This window comes from Petaurus breviceps, unplaced genomic scaffold (assembly GCF_028583685.1).
Source record: "Petaurus breviceps papuanus isolate PSGF00001 unplaced genomic scaffold, PetGlider_PUasm1.0 154, whole genome shotgun sequence".
Taxonomy (NCBI): Eukaryota; Metazoa; Chordata; class Mammalia; order Diprotodontia; family Petauridae; genus Petaurus; species Petaurus breviceps.
The window spans coordinates 711,210-732,297 of NW_027185715.1; the positions used below are offsets into that span (position 1 = coordinate 711,210).

Consider the following 21,088-nt stretch of genomic DNA (forward strand, 5'->3'; position numbering starts at 1 on the left):
TAGGGACTGTTCTTAGCCCATCTCGTGTAGGACTTGAACCTAAGACTTGTCCCACTCACTGTACCAGCCCTGAGGGTCTGTCAGGAAATCTCACTTGTCTCTGGGAAAAAAAATAAAGCCTGAGAAATGAGCCTCTCTTACATATGGGTACTTATACATATGCTCGACTGCCTAGTTTTCTGTGCTCCTAGCACCTAGAATAGCTAAAGTCAGTAGGAAGTGGGAAGCAGATAGGTTTAAGAGGTCAAAAAAGATAGGGTCTATCTCCTCTGTAGGCTGGACTCTGACCTCTTTGTCTTTGTTGACATAGTCACAAAAACCTCTCCTTCTCTGTCACTATGCCCTGTAACGTCATTCCCCTCCTGCCAACAGCCATGGTGAGCACCATTGCACTCAGGGTACAAGAAGCAGAAAGACTGTCACTTCAGATGAGGTATATGTGGAAAACTGGGCAAAAGGGAAAACGTTTTGAGATTCAAGCCAATAGAGGCAGGTTTTTATTTGCTGCTTTAATTTCATAACAAAACACAAAACATGAAGCACCTGTGAGTTGCCCCCTCAGCCCCACCCAAAAGCTCCAAAGGTCAAGGACAAGGCAGGTAACCAAGGGCCAGAGAAGGGCAGGGCCGGATACTCTGGGAAGCTGGAACAAAGTCCACTTAAAGGAAAACTCCAGGGAGGAAATGCCCACTGCCCCTTTTGTCAGGCTGGAGCAGCCTCGAATGTCACACCAAAGTCAGCTCCTTAGTCATCTTCATCCTCAATCAGATACCTTCTCCTCTTGTGGACCCTCGTAGGCTCAGGGGAGCCTGGCTCAGAACCTATGAGATCTGAAGGGAGGGGAAATGGTCAGGATCTTAGGAGAGGGGTGACAGACAGAAGAACAGGAGGCAGGCCAGACACTCACGCACAATGTGATGAGAAACAGAACAGGAGGGAGGTGTTACCTAAGATACACACACAGACAGTGCAATGGAGAGAAAGGACAGGGGTAAAGGATCACACACAGACAGACAGGCGGACACACCCCTGCCTTTGTTTTTGCTTTCTTTTGTTTCTTGTTCCTCATCACTGTCTAGGAGTTGTTGCTTCTGGGGCCCAGAACTTGATGGCTCCTTACTAGCCTCTCCCTCTGAAATGGCCCAGTGAGGCACACCAGTAAGGGACCAAGGACCTGCCTGCTGCTTCAGTGCCCCCAGCCAGTCCCCTAATCCCAGTCCCGTTACCTGCTGACTCTAGATCCATCTTCCGTTTTTTGGCTGCCACGGGGGACCCCGGGGCACTGGGCCCCTGCTCTGGGCAGTCTGCAGACTGTGGCTCAGACCCTGCCTGACCCAAAGAAGCTGCTGCCCTTCGCAGCAATGCAGGGCTCAGCTTTGCTGGAACTCGCCAGAAAGATTCCTAAGTGGTCAGAGAAGTCAAGATCGATGGTCTTAATGGGAAGAAGGACAAGAAAAGCACCAGTCCCCACTCGGGTCCTTCACCAAGTCAAGGTACTCACCTGTTCTGAGGCTGGAGGCCGAATCCCCAGCTTTCTTAACAGCCTCTGGAAGTCCTGGTTCTCCATTGCTTCCTCATTTTCCTCTGTCAGAGGCACCAAGGGCACTGCCTGGGAGCAGCCTAGGAACAGAAAGAACAGACCTAGATGAGGGAGAAAGGTTGTCTCCTCCAAGCCTTGACTCAGGTCCCCAGAAGGCTTCCATGCCCTATTCCTCAAATATCCCCCAACTTTTCCTACTCACCATCTTCTTCCCGGTCATCAGCTATTCGAATCAGGCAGTTCTGGAGCCAGAGGATGGGGGCAGAGAAATCTGAGGAGGTAAAGGGCAAACGATGTGCTAGTGGCCCTCCACCACAGTCTCTCTAACCCCAAGCCCTTGCCCCTCAGTCGCATCACCTTCCTCCTGAAGGATCTGCCTAAGGCTTTGGGGTATGTGGACTGAGGTGCCTTGGGTCGCTTCTGCCCCTGGGCCCTCTTCATCCTCTTCGACATCTTCCTCTAGCAGCTGATCCTCCTCATCTTCCTCTGGGTCCTCTTGGTCAGGGTCCATCAGAGGATCCTTTCCATTAAGCTGGAAAGAAGCAGGCAGAAGCTGGGTTAGAACATGGAGAAAGCTGGAGAATCCTGAGTGGGACCTTCCGATTCTTGCCCACTTCACTAGAGGACATGGGAACAGCCAAGAAGCAACGAGAGGAAAAGGGCTCAGTGTGGAAGCAGCGCCAAGACGCTGCTTACAAGACTGGAAGTCACAGGCTTCCTCCGGCGCTTCTTGTACAACTCCCGTCGATCTGCAACCAGCCCCAGGGACAGAAGTTTCTCCACTATCCGGACCCGTGAGCGCTTAGCCGTGATGTTCTTCATGATGTGCCCCAGGATATCTGCAGAAAGGAACAGATAGGATGGAGGTCCAGAGGCAGGTGATGGAGAACAAGAGACCAGAGAATTGTAGGAGGAGGCTGACAACCCACTACTTCCCAAAATGCAGGATGTGAGCTCTTGCTGCTACTGAATAATCCTATGATCTATGTCTATCACAATTCTCACACTAACTGTTCCAAACCTTTTCCCTCCTCAAAAGACCACCTGCACCTCCACCACACACGCTTAGACCAGCTGATTTACCCCACTACTTCACAGAGAAGGGGGGTAAGCCATCGAAGGAGGACCCCCCCACCCCCAATGCTCCTACTCCGTTCTTTGCCTTTTCCCAGTCTCATCACCTCTCTTCCTTCCCTCTGGCATGTGCACCCCCTGATGAGGCCAATTCCTCTTCTCTACCTGCGGGCCTCAGCCCACGCCCTCTAGCTTCTTCCAGTACCCTGCCCCTCCACTCTAAAGTCTTCTGTAGCACAGGCTTCTCTGTCCCTCACCATGTGCCTTTTCCTTAACTCCCGTCACCTGCTTTCTCCTTCCACTACTATACTTCTTTCTCAGACATCACGAATGACTTCCTCGTCACCAAACCCAAATGGCCTTTTTCATCCTTGATCTTTTCTGACCTTTCTTCGGCATCAGACACTGACGACTACCCTTTCTCCTTCCAGATCTCTCCTTTTTGAATGTAAGAGACATAAATTTTCTGATTTTTCTTTCATATTCTCTTCTCTGCTCATCTTCTTCTGTTCCTCATGGTTTTTCCCTTGGCCCTGTTTTCTGCTCTCTCTGCATTCTTTCCCTTGTAATTTCATTAATTCCCATGGCTTCAACTACTCGTGTGCAGATTGCTCACAGAACTACGTATCCAACTCTTGACCTCTTCTCCAGTCTAGAGATGACCAATTCTAACTAACTCCAAGCATCCCTCTACCTCCATGTTCCAATGGATACTGCAAATTCTATCAATCCCAAAATAAGCTTTCCTTCCCAAATTTTTCCTCTAAACTCCTCCTTCTGACATCTCTATTTCTACCAGGAGTATTTACCCAATCTCCCACATCTGAAAATTTGGTGTTTTCTTTAGCTCTTTCCTTCTCCTCATTTCTCATATCCAATGATTATCAAATTCTACAACTCCTATGTCCCCCCAGTCTTCTCTTTCTGTCCACATATCCCTTTTCTTATTGCCAAGAACTCAACACAAGCCTCCATTACTACCCATCTCGATTCCTGAAATAGACTCTTCGAGGATTCTTCTCTAGTCTCCTCCATCTTCAATCCATCCTTCATCCTGCTACTAGACTTCCTAATGTGTATATCTTGGGGGAGGGGGGATTTTAAAAGCACCTACTATGTGCCAGGCCCTGTGCTAAGCACTTTTTACAAATAGTATCTCATTGATCCTCAGAACAAGCCTGCCAGGTAGGTGCTGTTCTTAGCCCCATTTTACAATTGAGGAAACTGAGGAAAACAGAGGTTGATGAACTTGTCCAGGTTCACATAGCCAGTATGTGCCAGAGGCTTGATGTGAACTAAGGTCTTCCTGACTCTAGGTCCAGTGATTTATCCACTATCTGGTCATATCACCCCTCTATTCCAAAAAGGTTCATAGCTCCCCATTGCCTCAATAAAGTTCAATCTCCTTGACCTGCTGTTCAAGGCCCTCCACAATCTAGTACTACCCTACTTTATGGCTTAACCCCATGCTATTCACCAGATACCAAAACAGATTACTCTCTATTTCCCATACATGACTTGCATTTTTTGTTCATGTTGTTCTACACACTTTGTATGTATTCACTCATTGGTTTTCTACCTATCCTTTAAAACCCAAATCAAATGCCCCCTCTTCCATGAAGCCCTTCCTGATTCCCTTTAAGTAATAGGCAACTTGGCCTACTAGAAAGAACATGGAACCTGGAGTCAGGAAGAATAAGATGCAAATTCCATATTAGGAATTTCATGAGAACCTCACTCAACCTCAATTTTCCCATCCAAAAAATATGGATAATCACAGCACCTACCTCCCAAGGTTATTGCAAAGATCAAAAGAAATAATAGATGGAAAGCATTCTGCCAACCTTACAATGCTATATATGTGTTAGCAATTATGATGATGACTAATAACTTTTCCTTCACACTTCATGAAGAATGCTATTTTCAACCAATTTTATTACAGTTACGTGCAAATATATTCTCTTACTAGACTAAGCCCTTTGAGGACAGGGTTGGGCTTTAGCTAAGCTTTATTTCTCCCCCAACAGTTAGAACAGTAGGCTGAACGTGGTAGGCATGGATTAAAATTTAATGAAATTGATTATCTTACTTTTCTATTTGTATTCCCAGAACTTGTACATCGTCAGTGCTTAATAAATGTTGGATTTTTTAATTTGTTTATCCAAATGACAGAAGGGAAGATTTCATGTTTTATTCGTAGTATTCAAAGTTGGAATCAATCTTTATGTCTAATAATTAAGTAATAGCTGAATAAACTGTGACATGTTGATATAGTTGAATAGGGTTCATATGTTTATAGCTAAAAGAGGCCTTAGAGATTATTTAGTCCAAGACTTTCTTTTTATAGATTAGAACAATGACTTGCCCAAGGTCTCACAGGAAGAAAAGAGCAGAGTAGAGACTGTCACTCCAAAGCCATTCTTTCATGAAGGCTACTGAGACATTATAAGTGGTAAAGATAGGGGTGGCTAGGTGGCACAGTGAGAAAAGCACCAGCCCCGGAGTCAGGAGGGCCCGAGTTCGGTTCCAGCCTCAGACACTTAACACCCACACAAAAAGACTAGCCATGTAACCTTGGGCAAGTTACTTAACCCCAATTGCCCTTCAAAAGGCAAAAAAAAAAAAGTGGTAAAGATGATAAATATAAATATAGAAATACTTATTATAGAAATAGAAGAAAGTAGAATTATAAGAACATATGCATCGGAGTAAAATGGAGTTTTCAAGGTACAAAGATGGAAGGAGATCAAGAGGACACAGTGTAGATAATGAATGTTCTCTTGAAAATGTAATTCATTCAGATGATATAGTTTTGTTGCTTATTACAACTGTATTGGTTGAGATAATTAGCTTATAATACTTTTTTAAGGAGTAAGTGGAAGGAATCAGATTGTGTGGCTCCCCCTCCAAAGACCCTTCCCCAGCCCCCAGCTCACCATCGGAACCCTGGAACTCTTCAAAGAGTCGCTGCAATTCTAACTCCTGATCTTCTGTCCACAAAACCAAGTTTGTTCCCTTCCTGTTTGGAGAAAAATCAAGATCAGTGGAGGAAATAAGCACCAGAGAAAGGAAAGAAAATCCCTAATTCACCAAGGATGCCTGCCTTTGTCTTTGGAAATCCTTGACGCTGTCAGCCAGTCCAAGTCGAACCAACTGGTGGATGACTTGTTTTCGAGTACGAGTTGTAGTGTTCAGGCGTGCCAAAATGGCATCTATCACATCCTCACCTGGGGAGAAAGGAGGAACAGGTGGGTAAAGGGAGGTCTAGAGCTCATTGGCCTCTATTCCAAGCCCTTCTGGGTTCAAAGCCTTATCAAGAACATATATTTCACTGGATCATAGACTTACAACTGGAAAAGAATGTAGAGGTCAACTAGTTAAGCTCCTTTCTTTGCCAACTGAAACAGTGAAGTCAAGCAAGTTGCCCAAAGTTAGGAGGTGCTGAGTGGCAGGACTATGTTTCAAAGCTGGGTCTTTTGACTCTATAAGCGAGCATTCTTTCCACTAGGCCAAGCTGCCTCAGGACTTCCCAAAGCACATCACTCTGACCATGTCACTCTCTTGCTCAATAAACTCCAATGGTTCCCTTTTACCTCTAGGGATCAAATACACAATCTGCTCTTTGGTATTTACAGCTCTTTCCAAGCTACCTTTCCAGACTCATTATCCGTTACTGCCTCTCATGTATTCAATGGTCTATCCAAACCAGACTTCTTGCTAAATTTTACACATATCCTTGTACGGTCCTGGAATTCACTTTGTTCTCATCATCACCTCTTAGAAAGGCTACTTTGATTTTTGTACACACACACACACACACACACACACACACACACACACACACCCTCTCTCTTCCTATTGTTTCATTTTTGTCTTTGTATGCCCAGTGACTGGCATTTGGTACATACTCTAAAGATGCTGGCTGCCTGACATACCCACGCTCTCACATTACCTTCTATGTCTTTGTGGGCCAGATACAGCTCCTGTAGCTGTTTCTCCTCCTCTGGGTTCCACTTGAGAGGTTTTTGTTTAGAAGACCTAAAAGAGGTTGGGAGAGGAAGGAATGAAATTGCTTGTCTCAGTGGGAGGAGCAAAAGGCATGGAGGTCCCTTACCAGACCCAGAAAGGAGAAGATCTTTAAGTGTAAATGAAAATGGGCCAAATAAGACTTGAGGGGAGTGGGCATGGGTCTGCATGCCTTCCTTCTTCTCCCTAGATGCAGTTAAGAATATAAGCAGCATTTTTCTATGTCATGCCCACATCAGAAGCTGGGGGGTATTTCAGGTTGAGGGCAAATGGATCAAGAGAACACTGGGGAAAAGAGGGCAAGGAAAACCATGAGAAAAAAGCAGTCCAGCCAAGACGGTTCTGGGGCCAAGGGACTACAGGCTTTGTCCTGCATTTTCACTGTGACAGTCACATTCACATGAATTCTTGAGGTTTCTCCAAATTATCTTGAGGTCAGGTGGCATTACTGTCTACCTAGGAGAGCCCAGCTTCCCCCTCTAGAACAGCCTCTTGAAGCTTCCCTGAACTCTCTGTCCTCCCTCAACAATCTCCCCTGCCTACACTTACTCAGCATCCAGAGAACCATAGCCCTCAGTCATCTCCCGCACAACAGCTGTGTTCTTCCAGAAAAGAAGTTCCACAAAAGCCTTGTGGTTGACTTCAGTCAATGCAAAGAACTTGGCCAGCACATATCTGGCAAAAGTGACCAATTCCTGGGGAAGAGAGGAATTAGGGCAGGAAAGGATCGGGTTACTTGTTGTAAGGTCCCCCCAGACCTCACCTCACTACACTCCTGGCCCTCTCCTACGGGAAACTCTTTCCCTTAACTTCTTAGATGTCTCTCCCCACCCAGCCCATGTCCCTTCATTCCTCATGTCCCTCCAGTTCTCCACATCCTTTCATTCTCCTTTTTGTCCCCTGACGTCTCCATCCCTCTGTCTTTCACCTAGTCTAGGGCTGCCTCCATTTCCACCCCCTTCAGTTTCCCCTCACTTTATAGGCTCCAGAAGCGGGGTCATTAAAGAGCCGATTGAAGAGACAGAAGAGGGAGATCTGGAAGAGCAAGGCCTCCATCTTGAGATCATGGGCCAGTCGGTGTAGCATCTTAACCACACAGTGATTGGTGTGGGGGCTGTTCTTCTGGTAGCTCTGCAGTAATAGTACATAGGCTTTGACAACAGCTGAGCATGCAAATCTATAGTGAAGTGCAAAGAAGGAGAAAGGGGATTTCAGAAGTCAGGTACTCTCCTTGCACCCACAGAGACAACTTCCCCCATCTCCCATTTCTCTCTCACCGTCTCAGGTAGTCTAGAAAGTTAAACTCCTTCTCTAAAACCTGGACAGCTTGCACCTCTTCTTCTTCCTCTTCTTCCTCTTCTCCTTCTTCTTCCTCTCCACCTTGTCCTTCAGGTTCCTGCTGGCCTATAAACAGTGAGGGGAAACAGCAGGGGGTAATGTGAGGAGTCACCGGCTCTTAACAGACACTTTTTCATCCATTCATTCCCTCTGTACCTAGATAAGAGGACATGGAGAAGCCAGATACTCACGAGGAAGTGGGGCAGAGAAGATCTGTCTCAGCAGCTCAATTTCTTCATCTAAGGAAAAATCTGGGGAGCCAAATATATCCCCTTCTGGCCATACCTCTCTGGAAAACAAGAGGAAAGATACAGATTCTGTTTAGGCTAGATATGGCATCTGGAAGGATTTAGCATTAATACAATTACTCCATCTGTTGGCCATGAAAGCAGTAAGGCCAAAGTACCTTTAAGAATTAAAATAAAAACATGAGGGGCCCCTGTACTCAGGACCCAGCTTCAGAGAATCTGACTTGGTTTCCAGCCTGCAGCAGACCAGAAAAGACTAATAAAGCTACCACCACTATGGCTGTGAGAGTGTCTCTCTACGGAGGTCTCACAAAAGATGAAGCATCCGCACTGCAGGCCCAGGAAGATAAAGAGGCAGAGCTCTAACCTGGCCGACCGAAGGAGGGTCAGAGCCTCAGGGGCCTGCCCAGCCAGGAGACTGTCTTGGATTCGCACCATAGCTTCTGTCCGCTGTTCTTCCACTGGTACCTCTGAAGCCGCATCGAAGGGGACCACAGAGTCCAGAGTCAGCTCAGAATTCTGGGGAAGGACAGGCTTGTGAAAGCCAGGACAAGGCTTTCTGGCCCCACCGTCCTGACAGTCCCTGTAGACACCCACCTGGGCACAGAGCTTCAGCTGCTCGGCAAGGGCTGGCCACACGCTCTCTGGATCCTCTGGGGCATGGGGAACGTGGCCAGCAGAGGCTGCAGACTGAGTGTGTGCCTTCTTCTTCTTCTTCTTCCTTCTCCTTCTTTTGTTCTGTTGAGGAGCATAAAGGTGGTGTTGGAGGTGGAAGTATTACCTCTATCACAGGTGGCAGGACACCCAGGGTGGCCAATCCTCTCCGCTCATGGCAGTGACTGAAATTCTCTTCTTATCATCAGCCCCCTGTCCCTCTGTGGGGTCAGGAGCTTCATGCACCAAAACAGCCTTCTCATCAGCAGATCCACAGTATTGCACACAAATGGGACATCATATGTACTAGCTGCCTGGAGTTCATATTAAATAGCGGAAGCAGGGTGTAGAGGATAGCTTGCTGGACTGGAGTCAGGAAGACCAGATTTCAAATCTCATTTCTGATACTTATTAGCTATGTGATCCTGGGCAAGTCACATAACCTGAGATTCAGTTTCCTCATGAGAATAATAATAGTACCTACCTTAATTGGGTTGATATGAGAAGTAAATCAAATACTTATGCAAAGTGCTTTGCAAACTGAAAGTGCTACATAAATTTTGTTTATTTATTATAATATCAAGAGATAACGTGGCACAGTGGACTGATGGTCAGCCTTGGAGTCAGAAAGACCTGGGTTCAAGTCTCACCTCTGCTACATAATCATGCTGCTTGTGTGACCCTGGGCAAGTCGTGTTCCTCTCTGGACAGCTCTACAACTAAGTTGTAAGAAGGGTACCAATCTGAACGAGCGAAGGGCTTCTCCTTAATGGGAGTTCTACATACTAACACAACCACAAGGTCATTCCAAAAGGAAGTCTCTGCTCTCAATAAACTTTATGGACTAGTTGGGTAACTGGCAATGCAAGTGGAACCCTACTGGGGAAGCTGCCTTGTATGTAGTTCCTTTGGCTCTTCAGCCATGATAGCCCTTTTAATGAGGTCTTCCTGAATAAGAGTCTCTCACACTGTAACAACTGTAAAATTCCAACATAAAACCTGATGCGCATTCCCTTTTCTCATGCTCTAAAATTTAACTGTTCTCTTAGGCTCAGGCCTTTGCCCTCTTCTCCGTGGCTCCCTCACCTACTGTCTTCAGCTGCCCCCAAATCCATCTCTCTGCAAGACTCTCTCTGCAGCTCCAGGCCTGCATTTCCAACACTCTCCCACACAGTTCCACTGGCTTATCTCTGGGGCACTTCAAGCTCCCTGTGCCTGAACATCTTTTGGCCCAGAACCTTCTCTTCCTTGGAACTATTCCTGTTACTGGCATCACTAGTCTCTGTCACATGTGCTTCAAACCATGGGGTTCTCTTTGATACTTCTCCTTTGCAACCTCACTTACCCAACCAATCAATTTCTAAATCCAAAGGACTGAACTCTCCAAAATATCTCCTATCAATCCATCTCCTCTTTCCATTTGAGGGTAAACTGCATCATGACTAGAGGGTCAGGCTTAGTGAGGAAAGCCTAGATGTGAATCCTACTTCTGATACTTACTGATTAGGTGACAAAGGCAAGTCATTTGAACCCTGCCGAATCTCAGGGTCTTATCTATTAAATGAATATAAAGTCACCTCTGTACTACCTAAATCATGGTACTGGTATGAGTTAACGAATGAGATAATGGGCATAAAGCACATTTCAAATCTGGAAATGCTACATAAATGGTTATAATAATAATTATTATTATTGGAATTCCATTCCCACTGCCAACATCTTAATCCAGGCACTCAGTATTTCTCACCCTAAACCACTGTCATGTCTCCCAGGCTCCCCACCTCCAGTCTCTTTCTGTCCCAATCTACCTTGTTCACTACTGCCAGTGTCATTTTCCTAATGAACTGAGTATATCACTCACATATTCAAGAATCTTTGGTAGCTTTCTCATTACTTAATGACGCAAATCTAAACTCCTTAACCTTGGCTTTCAAAGTCCCCCATAACTTAACTTCAACACCACCTCCCCTTAATAGAGCATATTCTTTGGCTAAAATTGGCCTGTGCACACGGAGGCCTCTTCTGACTCCACACCCTTTCCCCATTTATACTTGATGAAACCCTGATAGCCCCTCAGAACCAAGGTCACTCAAGTCCTGTCTTCTCCATGGAGCTTTTTTTCAGTCCCTCAGATGGAATATTAGTTCTCTCTGTTTGGAGCTCTTTAGGGCATGTCATATTTCCCTTCTATGATGATCATGTTTTATTTTATATTATATTCATGGAGGCCATATAGCATGGCAGATAGTGTGGGGATATTAGAAAGACCTCGATTCAAATCCTGCCTCTGACTCTTAGTAGTTGTAGGTGGCACAGTGGATACAGCACTGAGCCTGGAGTCAGGAAGACTTCCTGAGTTCAAATCTGGCCCCAGATTCTTACTAGCTGTGTGACCCTGGTCAAGTCATTTACCCTGTTTGCCTCCGTTTCCTCATCTATAAAATGAGTTGGAGAAGGAAATGGCAAACCATTCTAGTATCTCTGCCAAGAAAACCCCAAATGGGGTCATGAAGAGCTGGACATGAATGAAAAAGACTGAGCAAGTTATTGACAAATGACTAAGCACTTTACCTCTATACCTCAAAATACCTACTGGGTCTTATCTACTAAGTTACAGAAAGGTCATGATCTACCTAAGAGCCTTTGGGGAATTGAAGAAATCAAAGTTCTTTTTCATGTCATAATTACTTATGGTTCTCCTACTAGACTGCAAGTTTCCTGAGGTAATGTATATTATTGATTTTTGTATCACCCTCAGTGACTATCCAAATGCCTTGATACATAGTAGGTGTACAGTGGGATCAGAGATTTAGAAGTGAGATTGAAATTAATCCTGTTGTTTGTCCTTCATTTAAAAAAATTTTTTTAAAAGGTTCTTTTTCCCCAATTATATGTAAGGATAATTTTTAGCAACCATTTTTACAAAATTTTGAGTTCCAAATTTTTCTCCCTCCCCTCTTCCTAAAACAGCAAGTAATCTGACATAGGTTACATAAGTGCAACCATGTAAAATTTATTTCCACACTAGTCATAGTTGTAAAAGAAGAAAAAGAATAAAAGGAAAAAAATGATGAAAAAATTTTTTTAAAGTGAAAAGAGTATGCTTCAATCTGCATTTAGAGTTCATCAGTTCTTTCTCTGAATATGGATAGCCATTTTCCTTCATGAATCCTTTGTAACTTGTCTTAGATTATTGTATAGCTAAGAAGAGCTAAGTCATTCATAATTGATCATTATACAATGTTACTATTACTATTTACCGTGTTCTCCTGGTTCTTTTCATTTCACTTTATATCACTTCGATAAGTCTTTACAGGTTTTTCTGAAATGTATCTGTTCATTTCTTATGGCACAATATTCCATTCCATTCCATTCCATTCCATTCATATACCACAGCTTGTTCAGCCATTCTCTAATCGATGGGCATCCCCTTAATTTCAAATTCTTTGCCACCACAAAAAGACCTGGATCATTTTCTTTTCTTGCTTTTTGGAGGGGCAATTGGGGTTAAGTGACTTGCCCAAGGTCACACGGCTAGTAAATGTGAAGTGTTTGAGGCAGGATTTGAACTCAGGTCCTCCTGGCTCCAGGGCTAGTGCTCTATTCATTGTGCCACCTAACCACCCCAGCCTGGATCATTTTCTTTTTTTTTTAAATAATATTTTTTATTTATTTTTTATTTTTTTAAGCAATTGGGGTTAAGTAACTTGCTCAAGGTTACACGGCCAGTTATTTTGTGTGGGTGCTAAGTATCTGAGGCCGGAACCGATCCCGGGTCTCCCGAATCCAGGGCCGGCGCTCTTACTCACTGCACCACCTGGCCGCCCCAAAACTTTTCCTTCTTGGCCCCATTAAAGGCATGTACAAGTTCACTTCACCTATCTCACAATCAGAATCTTTTTTTTTGGAGGGCAATTGGGGTTAAGTAACTTGCCCAAGGTTACACGGCTAGTTTTTTTGTGTGGGTGTTAAGTGTCTGTGGCCGGAACTGAACTGGGGTCCTCCAACTCAGGGGCTGGAGCTCTTACTCACTGCGCCACCTAGCTGCCCCCTGGATAATTTTCTTATTGATTCTATTTACAAGTAATTGATTTTTCCCTGTAACTGCTTTTGTCCTGTAACTGCCTAATCATGGTTCTTTGTCTCTGAATTTAGTTCACACTTCAGCTGGCCTGTAATGTGTTAAGTTTAAAAATTCAACTCTCCTACCTCACGGAATTTAACTGACCTTAGAGAATGTGTGAGAAAGCAAGGAAGTTTGGGCACCAAACTACCCTTCAAGAATGTCTGGTTTGCTGTCTAAAAGTCTGGGTCACTATCTCACACTTGGATCCAAACAAAGAACACTTCTTAGTCTCATGAGAGAAGGGGGCGGTGGTGTTGCTAGCCCGCATTACCAAACTTCCAACCAATCATGCTGTTCCCTGTGCCTCAGCTCTATAACCAATCATGCTGTTCCCTGTGCCTCAGCTCTATAACCAATTATGTTGCCTTTAATCCCACGATGACACCTACCCTGCTCTCTTCTTTGGTCTGCATTCCCAAAACCCCATAAAAGGGGAACTGTCCTTCTCCTCAGGATTAATGGAGGCAAGTCATTGACCCATTTATTAACAGGTAGCATGCCCCAGCCAATAAATGCTATCTGATATGGAGACTGGCCTCAGTTTACCCTTTTGTTAAAATCTTAGTCATGACAACTAGAATGGACTTTAGTGGTCAAGTTCAATACCCTCATTTGATGGATGAGCCTCAGGGATGTTAGGTGACTTAGCCCAAGATCAAACAGTCACTAAGTATCTGAGGTGGATTTAAACCCAGGCTTTCTTATCTACATGTCCAAGACAGCAGTTCAATCCAAATGTTTGCTAAATTAAACAAAACCAAACATCTTATCATTATTTCATTTTGTCCTCATAATGTCTCCTTTGGTAGGACATTTTCCGAACTGCATAGTTTAAGAAACTGTGATATAAAAATGATAAATGACTTATTGAAGATGGCTGCGTGGCTGAATTAGGATTGTAGCAGAAGTCGTCTGACTTTCAGGTCAGGTTCTTTTCACTCCACCAGTGGTTCCTCACATGTGGGCCAAGGGCCCCTCTGGGGCTGCAGAGTTACTGCACCCTGAGTACAAATCCATATTTGCATCAATCATGTGTTATGTGATTCAACTTGATAAACATGCAAATAGATTTTCTGTAGATTAAATACCTATGTGTTGCACTTATAGGTTGCTCATTTAAAAAATGTCTCTGAGAATGGCTAGGTGGTACAGTGAATAGAGCACTGGCCCTGGAGTTGGGAGGACCTAAGTTCAAATTTGACCTCAGACATGTAACACTTACTAGCTGTGTGACCTTGGGCAAGTCACTTAACCCCAATTACCCTGCTTTCCCCCTCCAAAAAACAAACAAAAAAACACTGTTGTGATTAATAACATACACATTCATTTGGATGTTTAATTGAATACATAGCAGCTTTTTGTCAATCCAGGACACACAGTACAATTACTATCATGAGAAAATTCACAAAAAATTTTTGACATTAAAAAAGTTTTTCAGGTTCAACAAAGTTGGGAACAACGCACTCCCTCCACTAGACCATGATGCCTCCCAAGAGTCCAATCGTGGAAACACCATAATCTAACTCTAAACTTTCAGTAGGATATTTAGACAGGGTAGGCCAGAATTATGGCAGCAGGGAAGGAGGGAGGGAACTGTGTGGCAGGTTTGGTGTGATTTGGAATGCTAACAAGTCCTTGCCACATTCACTCAGAGAGAGAAGGTTCAGAGCTTTGGATCAGTTGTAGAGAAGGTAAGAAGGAAGAGCTCCCTACGTAAGAGATAGATTCAGAAAAATCTGGGAAAACTGGTATGAACTAATAGAGTTAAAAGTAAGTAGAACTCAGAGAACTAACCATATAATAACCACAACATTTCAAAGGAGAACAACTCTGAAAGACGGAAATTTTGATTAATGGAATAACTAATTACAATTCCAGAAGACTGACAAAACATCTCTAGCTGCAGAGGTGATGGCTTGTAGCCGAGGTGCAGAATGAGACATACATTTCCATTACAACACAAATTTGTTTGGCTTGATTATACTTCAGTTACAAGGAAAGGTGGAGGAAAAAAAGGTGAGGGGTAGAAGATAGAATCATGAAAAAAAAAAAAAGAACAGAGGAAAAAAAGAAGCATCAATGAAACAATGAAAAAATACAGAGGAGACCAAAGTAGGGTTCCCAAACAAGCAGGTACCACTAATGTTGGGACTACCATTCAATTTATAATATATTAAAAAAAACAAGCTACATGTATTAGATTCATGGCTTTATAAATAATTCCTATTTTCTAGTTTTCTTCATATATGGAAATGTTCATATTTGTTGATGATTTTCTACTTTGTAATTTAAAAGCTTTTTTTTTTGGAGGGGGGAGGGCAAGGCAATTGGGGTTAAGTGACTTGCCCAAGGTCACACGGCTAGGAAGTGTTATGTGTCTGAGGCTGGATTTGAAATCAGGTCCTCCTGAATCCAGGGCCAGTGCTTTATTCACTTTGCCCCCTAGCTGCCCATAAAAACTTTTTTTGAAAGAAAAAAATCATGAAAAAGAATGATCTCCTACCTCCAAACCACTGCCCTCCCAATCCCTGATACCTGCACCATTAGATTTCCACGGTTTCGGCAGAAACGCTCTAGCATCTTAAGGAAGAGATGAGTTGTCTCCACCAAGTCACGAAGATAGGAGAGGGGCTGGCGTGTCTCATCAAATTTCCGAAAGAGAGTCAGGAATAGTTCTCTGTACTCCATTATGTAGAAGACATTGTCTAGAAAGAAGCAAAGAGACCAGGAGAACTGGTCTGAAGTCTTTTGCAGAGCTAGAGAAGAAAGAGTCAGAAACAGAGATGACAGAGTAAGACGAGGAAGTGACAGAGAGGGCTTGGAGCATAATGCCCGCCTTACTCTTGATGATGCGGCTACTCTCCCTCACTGCTTCATCTGCACATGTATCCATCTTGTTCACGGTGGCCAGGAGTTCCTGATAGGCCTTTAGGGCTAGGTGCATTCTGCAGGGTTTGAGAAGAAGGGCACAAAATGAAAAGCAGAACATGCAGGAATCTGGCAACAAACTTCTGACGACCAGAATCTGGGAAGGCAGCAGCAGGCTGCCCCCACTTTACCCCATTCTCCTTACTCTGATGACCAGTGTCCTGAGCAAAGATAGAGTGCTGTCCAAAAGGTCAGCAGCCAGAACCGAAAAATGCAGAATGATCAGAAAGAGATTCCTGCCATGGAACTCACCGGCGACCCCAAGAGACAGCTTCCTTCCGATCAGTTAGCATCATCTCATAGTAATTGGTGAGGTTCTGTTCAATGAAGTGGAAGGTTCGGACACTAAGAGTCTCAGAAACCAAGCCAGGCTGAAAATTGGAGGCGCGGTTGAAGGTCATGAAGAAGGCCAATGCCCACAGATAGTATGTCTCATCATGCTGCTGTGCCTTTTCCCGGAGGAGGTGGTCCTAATACCAGGGAAAAGGACACCCCATCATGAGAAAATATCAGGCACTCCCTAGCCTGTTTCACCCAGTAGCCTGCTGATAACTGAGAGCCCTGGGGATCCTAACTCTCTTTTCATACCTCCTTATACACCCTCTAGGGTCACCCTATCAGAACTTCCTCATTGCTGCTTCCTTCTAGTCACTCTTCATATAATGTTCTATCATCTTCTCCCACACGTCAGGGATACTCTTGTGCTTTTCCTCATCTAGATCCACATCCTTGAAGCAAATCCCCTTGAGATCCTAATTTTATTGTTGCTCAGTCATGTCTGACTTTTCATGTCCCCATTTGGGGTTTTCTTGGAAAAGACACTGGAGGGGTTTGCCATTTCCTTCTTCAGCTCATTTTACAGATGAGGAAACTGAGGCAAACAGGATTAAGTGACTTACCCAAGGTCACACAGCTAGTGAGTGTCTGAAGCCAAATTTGGTCTCATGAAGATCAGTCTTCCTGACTCCAGGCCCAGCACTCTATCCACTGCACTGACTAGCTGTCCAAGTTCCTAATAGTAATTTCTTTTCCACATTCCCCATATCCTTTTCCCCCATCTCTTTTCTTAACCTCTCTCCCTCTGTTTTCATTCCATCCCTTAAGTCTCTCCCTAATCGTCCTACAGAGTCTTTCCAAAGTTCACCTTGACCAAGCCCATGAGGCGGTTATAACAGTTTTCCAGGAACTCAGAGCAAAAGTCACGGAGGAAAAGGCGCACGTTAAGGGCTGAACGGCGCTGGAGGGAGGGCTCCTGGGCAAGCTGGCGGCGCCGGGGCACGTAGCGAGTATCTTTCCCCACATCTGAGCTGTAGGTCTGAAACTATCGAAGGAGTTAGAAGACAATTATAAGATCATCAGTGTAGCCCTGGAAGGGACCTCAGTGTCATTCATGGAGTCTCATTCCCCAACCCCTTCCATGTACATCCTGGTCCTTCCTCTGCATGGACTCCCAGGGCACTCTTATCTCCCTGGTGCTGGGCTTTTAGACGACCAGGACACAACACATAGTTCCTGTGTCTGAGGAGGCAGGTGATTTCAGTCCTGGCAAAGCTTTCTCTTTGCCTCTTGGTCCCCTCTACTAAGACCATACAACAGTTGCAGCTGTACAGAGAACTTACCACACCTCTACTCACATTGTGTAGACTTTTGTGAAAGACAACATCCCTGTCTCCAATGGATTTCAGCCCCTGGATAACGTAGGATCCTCCAAAACGAGAATGTCTATGGAAAGCAGACAGTTTGGTATGACTTCCTTTTCTCCGAAGTCTTCCCTACTATCTCATACCTCCCGAATGTTTTATCTCCCAAATATTACTGTCTCCACCGTCTTGAAAAATAGGGCTCTAGTGGTATGAAGCACACTCTGTGTGATCAAGAGCTTCCTCAACAAATGTTCCCAGCCTATGAGACCGAGCCTGAATCCCACTGCCAAGTCCCATGATGCACAAGAGAACCAAGCTGGGGTGGCTAGGTGGCACCGGCCCTGGGTTCGGTTCCAGCCTCAGACACTTAACACACACACACACACACACACAAAAAAAAACCTAGCCGTGTGACCTCGGGCAAGTCACTTAACCCCAATTGCCCTCCAAAAAGCAAAAAAAAAGGAGAGAACCAAGCTCACCTGCTGCTCCGCTGAAGGACGCGGTTCTTCTTCTCCGCCGTCTCCCTCTGGCGCAGAATTTCCAGCTCTGCCTTGTCAGCACCCTGCTCGTGTGCTGAGCGTGCCTGCCCTGCCGTGGCCAACTGCTCAGGATTCTGGGGGGAGTCAATGGGATTTCTAAGGTTGTTACCCCTCCTTCACCACTTCTCTTGGGCCTAAGAATGGGTGGCCAGTGAGGCAGTCAAATCCGACCACAGCACCAGAGCTGTCCAGACCACTGGGAAGGGCTAGGGCCTCACCTGGTCCCGAAACATGAGGGAAACAATTTCTAGCACATGCAGACTCCACTGCTGTTCAGCTGTGGAGCTGGCCAAGAAGAGCACCAGGTCGTCGAGGCCACTGAGGTGCATGGCCCAGAGGAGTCGGTCGTGGACGCTGGCTTCATCATCGATGCTCTGTACGAGGGAAGGAGCACAGGGTCATGAGAGCCCCCCAGTCCTGCTCCTAGACTCCTCCATCCCAGGACCTGCTGGCACCTTTGCTCCAGCCTTGGCAGGCACAGTTGGCAGAAGCAAAGCCAAAACCCAGATCTGCGTCTTTACTCCAGGGCAGGAGATGGGGGGGCGGGGTGTAGTGGTGGGGGAGGGTGTGTGTGTGTGTGTGTGTGTGTGTGTGTGTGTGTGTGTGTGTGTGTGTGTCCTGTATCTCTCACACCTAAACACTCACCTTTTCTTGATCACGGTCAGCAGGGACATGGAGAATGTTTCTAACCAGTAGGAGAATCCGCTCAATAAGCAAGTTGTCTTCTTCCTGACGCTCCTCCCAGCCCTGTAAACACACGAAGAAGGTGACCTGGTTATTTTGGTAACCCTGTTTGGCAGGTTGGGAAGGAGAGCACTGAGATCAGCTTGGGGGAGTGGGAGAAGATCTGTGTGCGAATCCCACTGCTGGTGCCTACTGGCTGTATGACCATGGACAAGTCACTTTCTATCCCCGAGCTTCAGTATCTTCATCTGTAAAAGAGGGGTAGTCATACCAGGAGGGTAGGGCTTTTGTGAGACTCAAATGAGATGACATGTAAAATCCTTGGCAAGTCATGAAACACTACATAGATGTCAGCTGTTATCATCAGAGTTAGGGAGATGGTAAAGGATTCTAGGGGCACAGATCTATACATAGAGTAATGGAAGAGTGCGCGGCCTGGAGTCAGGAAGACTCATTTTCCTGAGTTCAAATTGGGCCTCAGACACGTATTAACTGTGTGACCTTGGGCAAGTCACTTAACCCTGCCTGCCTCAGTTTTCTCATCTGTAAAATGAGCAGAAGGAAACGGCAAACCACTCTAGAATCTTTGCCAAGAAAACCCCAAACGGGATCACAGAGTCAGACACAACTGAACAAAGATTCCAAGAGCACAAGACTTGGAAAAGCTCAATGTAGCGGATCAGACTATAATACCCGGAAGGCAAGAATCATACCTCTAGTCCTTATATCTTCTAACAATGCCCGGTTCGGGACTCTGTGCATGGCAGAGGCTCACTTACCAGCTGCAACAGCTCATAGAGTGTCTCACTGAGGACCCCAAAGGTCTTCTCACTGGCAAAGGCCTGGGCAAGAAGGGAAAAGATGCAGACGTAACACATATCAAGTAGAAGAAACTTTCTATCCTACTCACACTAAGCACAATCCAACAATTCTCTCTTTTTAAAAAATTGATTTGTTTATTTATTTTTAGTTTACAGCATCACAGTCCCTTAAGTTTCAAATTTTCTCCCCCTCCTCCTCCCTTCCCCTCCCCCCGCATCATGGCAGCTTGCACCTGAATACAGGATCTACAAATATCTCCACGTTAATCATTAGTCAGGTTGTAAAGAGGTATTATAACCAATGGAATGACCAGTGGGAAAGAGACAATCCAACAATCCTCAAGAGCCCCTGGAGAACAGACTTACTTCTTTGTAGGCTTGCAGGTAGCTTAACACTTGTAGGAAATGATGCCGGAAGCTGGGATCCTGAGGAACTTTCCCAAAGCAGAGCAAGGCAGGTTGTGTCAAGTTCACCATCAGCCTGATGAGGGAAGTAAAGGAATATCTATGAGGTTCCCTCACCCACCAAAACAGGGACCACTACCTTATAACTTTCATTTTCTTTTGGAGGGGGAAGTCAAGGTAATTGGAGTTAAGTGAGTTGCCCAAGGTCACACAGCTAGTTAAATGTCAAGTGTCTGAGGCTGGATTTGAACTCAGGTACTTCTGACTTCAGGGCCAGTGCTCTATTCACTGTGCTACCTAGCTGCCCCCTACACTAGCATATATCCATGCTAACCCTCCCAAGGGGAAGCCGAAGGCTGGGGACAAAAGGGTCCTGGGGAACCAACCTGATAACAGCATCAAAGAGTGGCTTGTCCTGGCAGTGCTGGATGAGGAGGGGCAGAAGGTCTCCTTGGAGGATCTGGGCTGCCCCTAGTTGCTGCCGCACGTCACGTGTCTCATCCTCATACTTCAGGTAGCGGATCAGATCCTTCACACTCTCTACAGGGGGAATAAAAGACCTCTGGGAGCTGGGGGCAAGGATTCCATTTAAGCCCACACTCAATTCCCATCTCAGACAAGCCGAGGAATTAAAAAGTCCCCCAATTTATTTAATAATACCTAAGCGTCCTTACCTAAGCAATCTGGCTCTTTGTGGTAGATGTCTCCTTCAAGGTACCCAAGGGCACTGCACGTAGCTAGAAGTTCACAGTTCATCATGTACAAGTCTATATATCAATAACTCAGCCAGGAGAGAGAGGAGGCCAGTTGACAAAGAACCAATTGAAATGGGGAAGCCTGAAGAGAGAGAAAAATGATAGCCTTTGCAGACTCCTTTTCATCTAAGGGGGCTAGATACCTGGTACTCTTCTCAGTGGTACTGCAATTACAACAGCTCATGTTAATATTTTATTATTAAAATCATTAATATTTCATATTAAAGTTTTCAAGGAGCTTTACTCACAACTCTATGAGCTAAGTAGTACAGGCATTATCACTCCCTTTTAAAGAGATTAGGAA

General features: G+C 45.2%; 1 protein-coding gene across 11 annotated transcripts in view; it reads right to left on the reverse strand.

Moving 5' to 3' along the window:
- Positions 1 to 466: 466 nt before the first annotated feature.
- TIMELESS (timeless circadian regulator) overlaps positions 467 to 21,088 on the reverse strand; it is a 28,923-nt gene continuing 8,301 nt past the window's right edge. For 10 of the 11 annotated variants that reach the window (XM_069079369.1, XM_069079378.1, XM_069079388.1 and 7 more), the window contains 27 exons: positions 20,704 to 20,866; positions 20,416 to 20,569; positions 19,991 to 20,105; positions 19,583 to 19,645; positions 18,765 to 18,866; positions 18,338 to 18,493; positions 18,060 to 18,193; positions 17,569 to 17,656; positions 17,079 to 17,255; positions 16,187 to 16,404; positions 15,848 to 15,951; positions 15,542 to 15,711; positions 8,824 to 8,964; positions 8,594 to 8,745; positions 8,170 to 8,267; positions 7,918 to 8,044; positions 7,616 to 7,817; positions 7,190 to 7,335; positions 6,567 to 6,652; positions 5,718 to 5,841; positions 5,551 to 5,633; positions 2,237 to 2,379; positions 1,898 to 2,072; positions 1,743 to 1,811; positions 1,502 to 1,620; positions 1,227 to 1,401; positions 467 to 830 (listed from right to left, as the gene is read on the reverse strand). In XM_069079369.1, coding sequence (XP_068935470.1) covers positions 745 to 830; positions 1,227 to 1,401; positions 1,502 to 1,620; positions 1,743 to 1,811; positions 1,898 to 2,072; positions 2,237 to 2,379; positions 5,551 to 5,633; positions 5,718 to 5,841; positions 6,567 to 6,652; positions 7,190 to 7,335; positions 7,616 to 7,817; positions 7,918 to 8,044; positions 8,170 to 8,267; positions 8,594 to 8,745; positions 8,824 to 8,964; positions 15,542 to 15,711; positions 15,848 to 15,951; positions 16,187 to 16,404; positions 17,079 to 17,255; positions 17,569 to 17,656; positions 18,060 to 18,193; positions 18,338 to 18,493; positions 18,765 to 18,866; positions 19,583 to 19,645; positions 19,991 to 20,105; positions 20,416 to 20,569; positions 20,704 to 20,788 — 3,492 coding nt within the window. In that variant the 5' untranslated portion in view covers positions 20,789 to 20,866 and the 3' untranslated portion in view covers positions 467 to 744. The remainder of the gene's footprint in view (positions 831 to 1,226; positions 1,402 to 1,501; positions 1,621 to 1,742; positions 1,812 to 1,897; positions 2,073 to 2,236; positions 2,380 to 5,550; positions 5,634 to 5,717; positions 5,842 to 6,566; positions 6,653 to 7,189; positions 7,336 to 7,615; positions 7,818 to 7,917; positions 8,045 to 8,169; positions 8,268 to 8,593; positions 8,746 to 8,823; positions 8,965 to 15,541; positions 15,712 to 15,847; positions 15,952 to 16,186; positions 16,405 to 17,078; positions 17,256 to 17,568; positions 17,657 to 18,059; positions 18,194 to 18,337; positions 18,494 to 18,764; positions 18,867 to 19,582; positions 19,646 to 19,990; positions 20,106 to 20,415; positions 20,570 to 20,703; positions 20,867 to 21,088) is intronic. The other variant, XM_069079439.1, reaches the window with a different exon arrangement.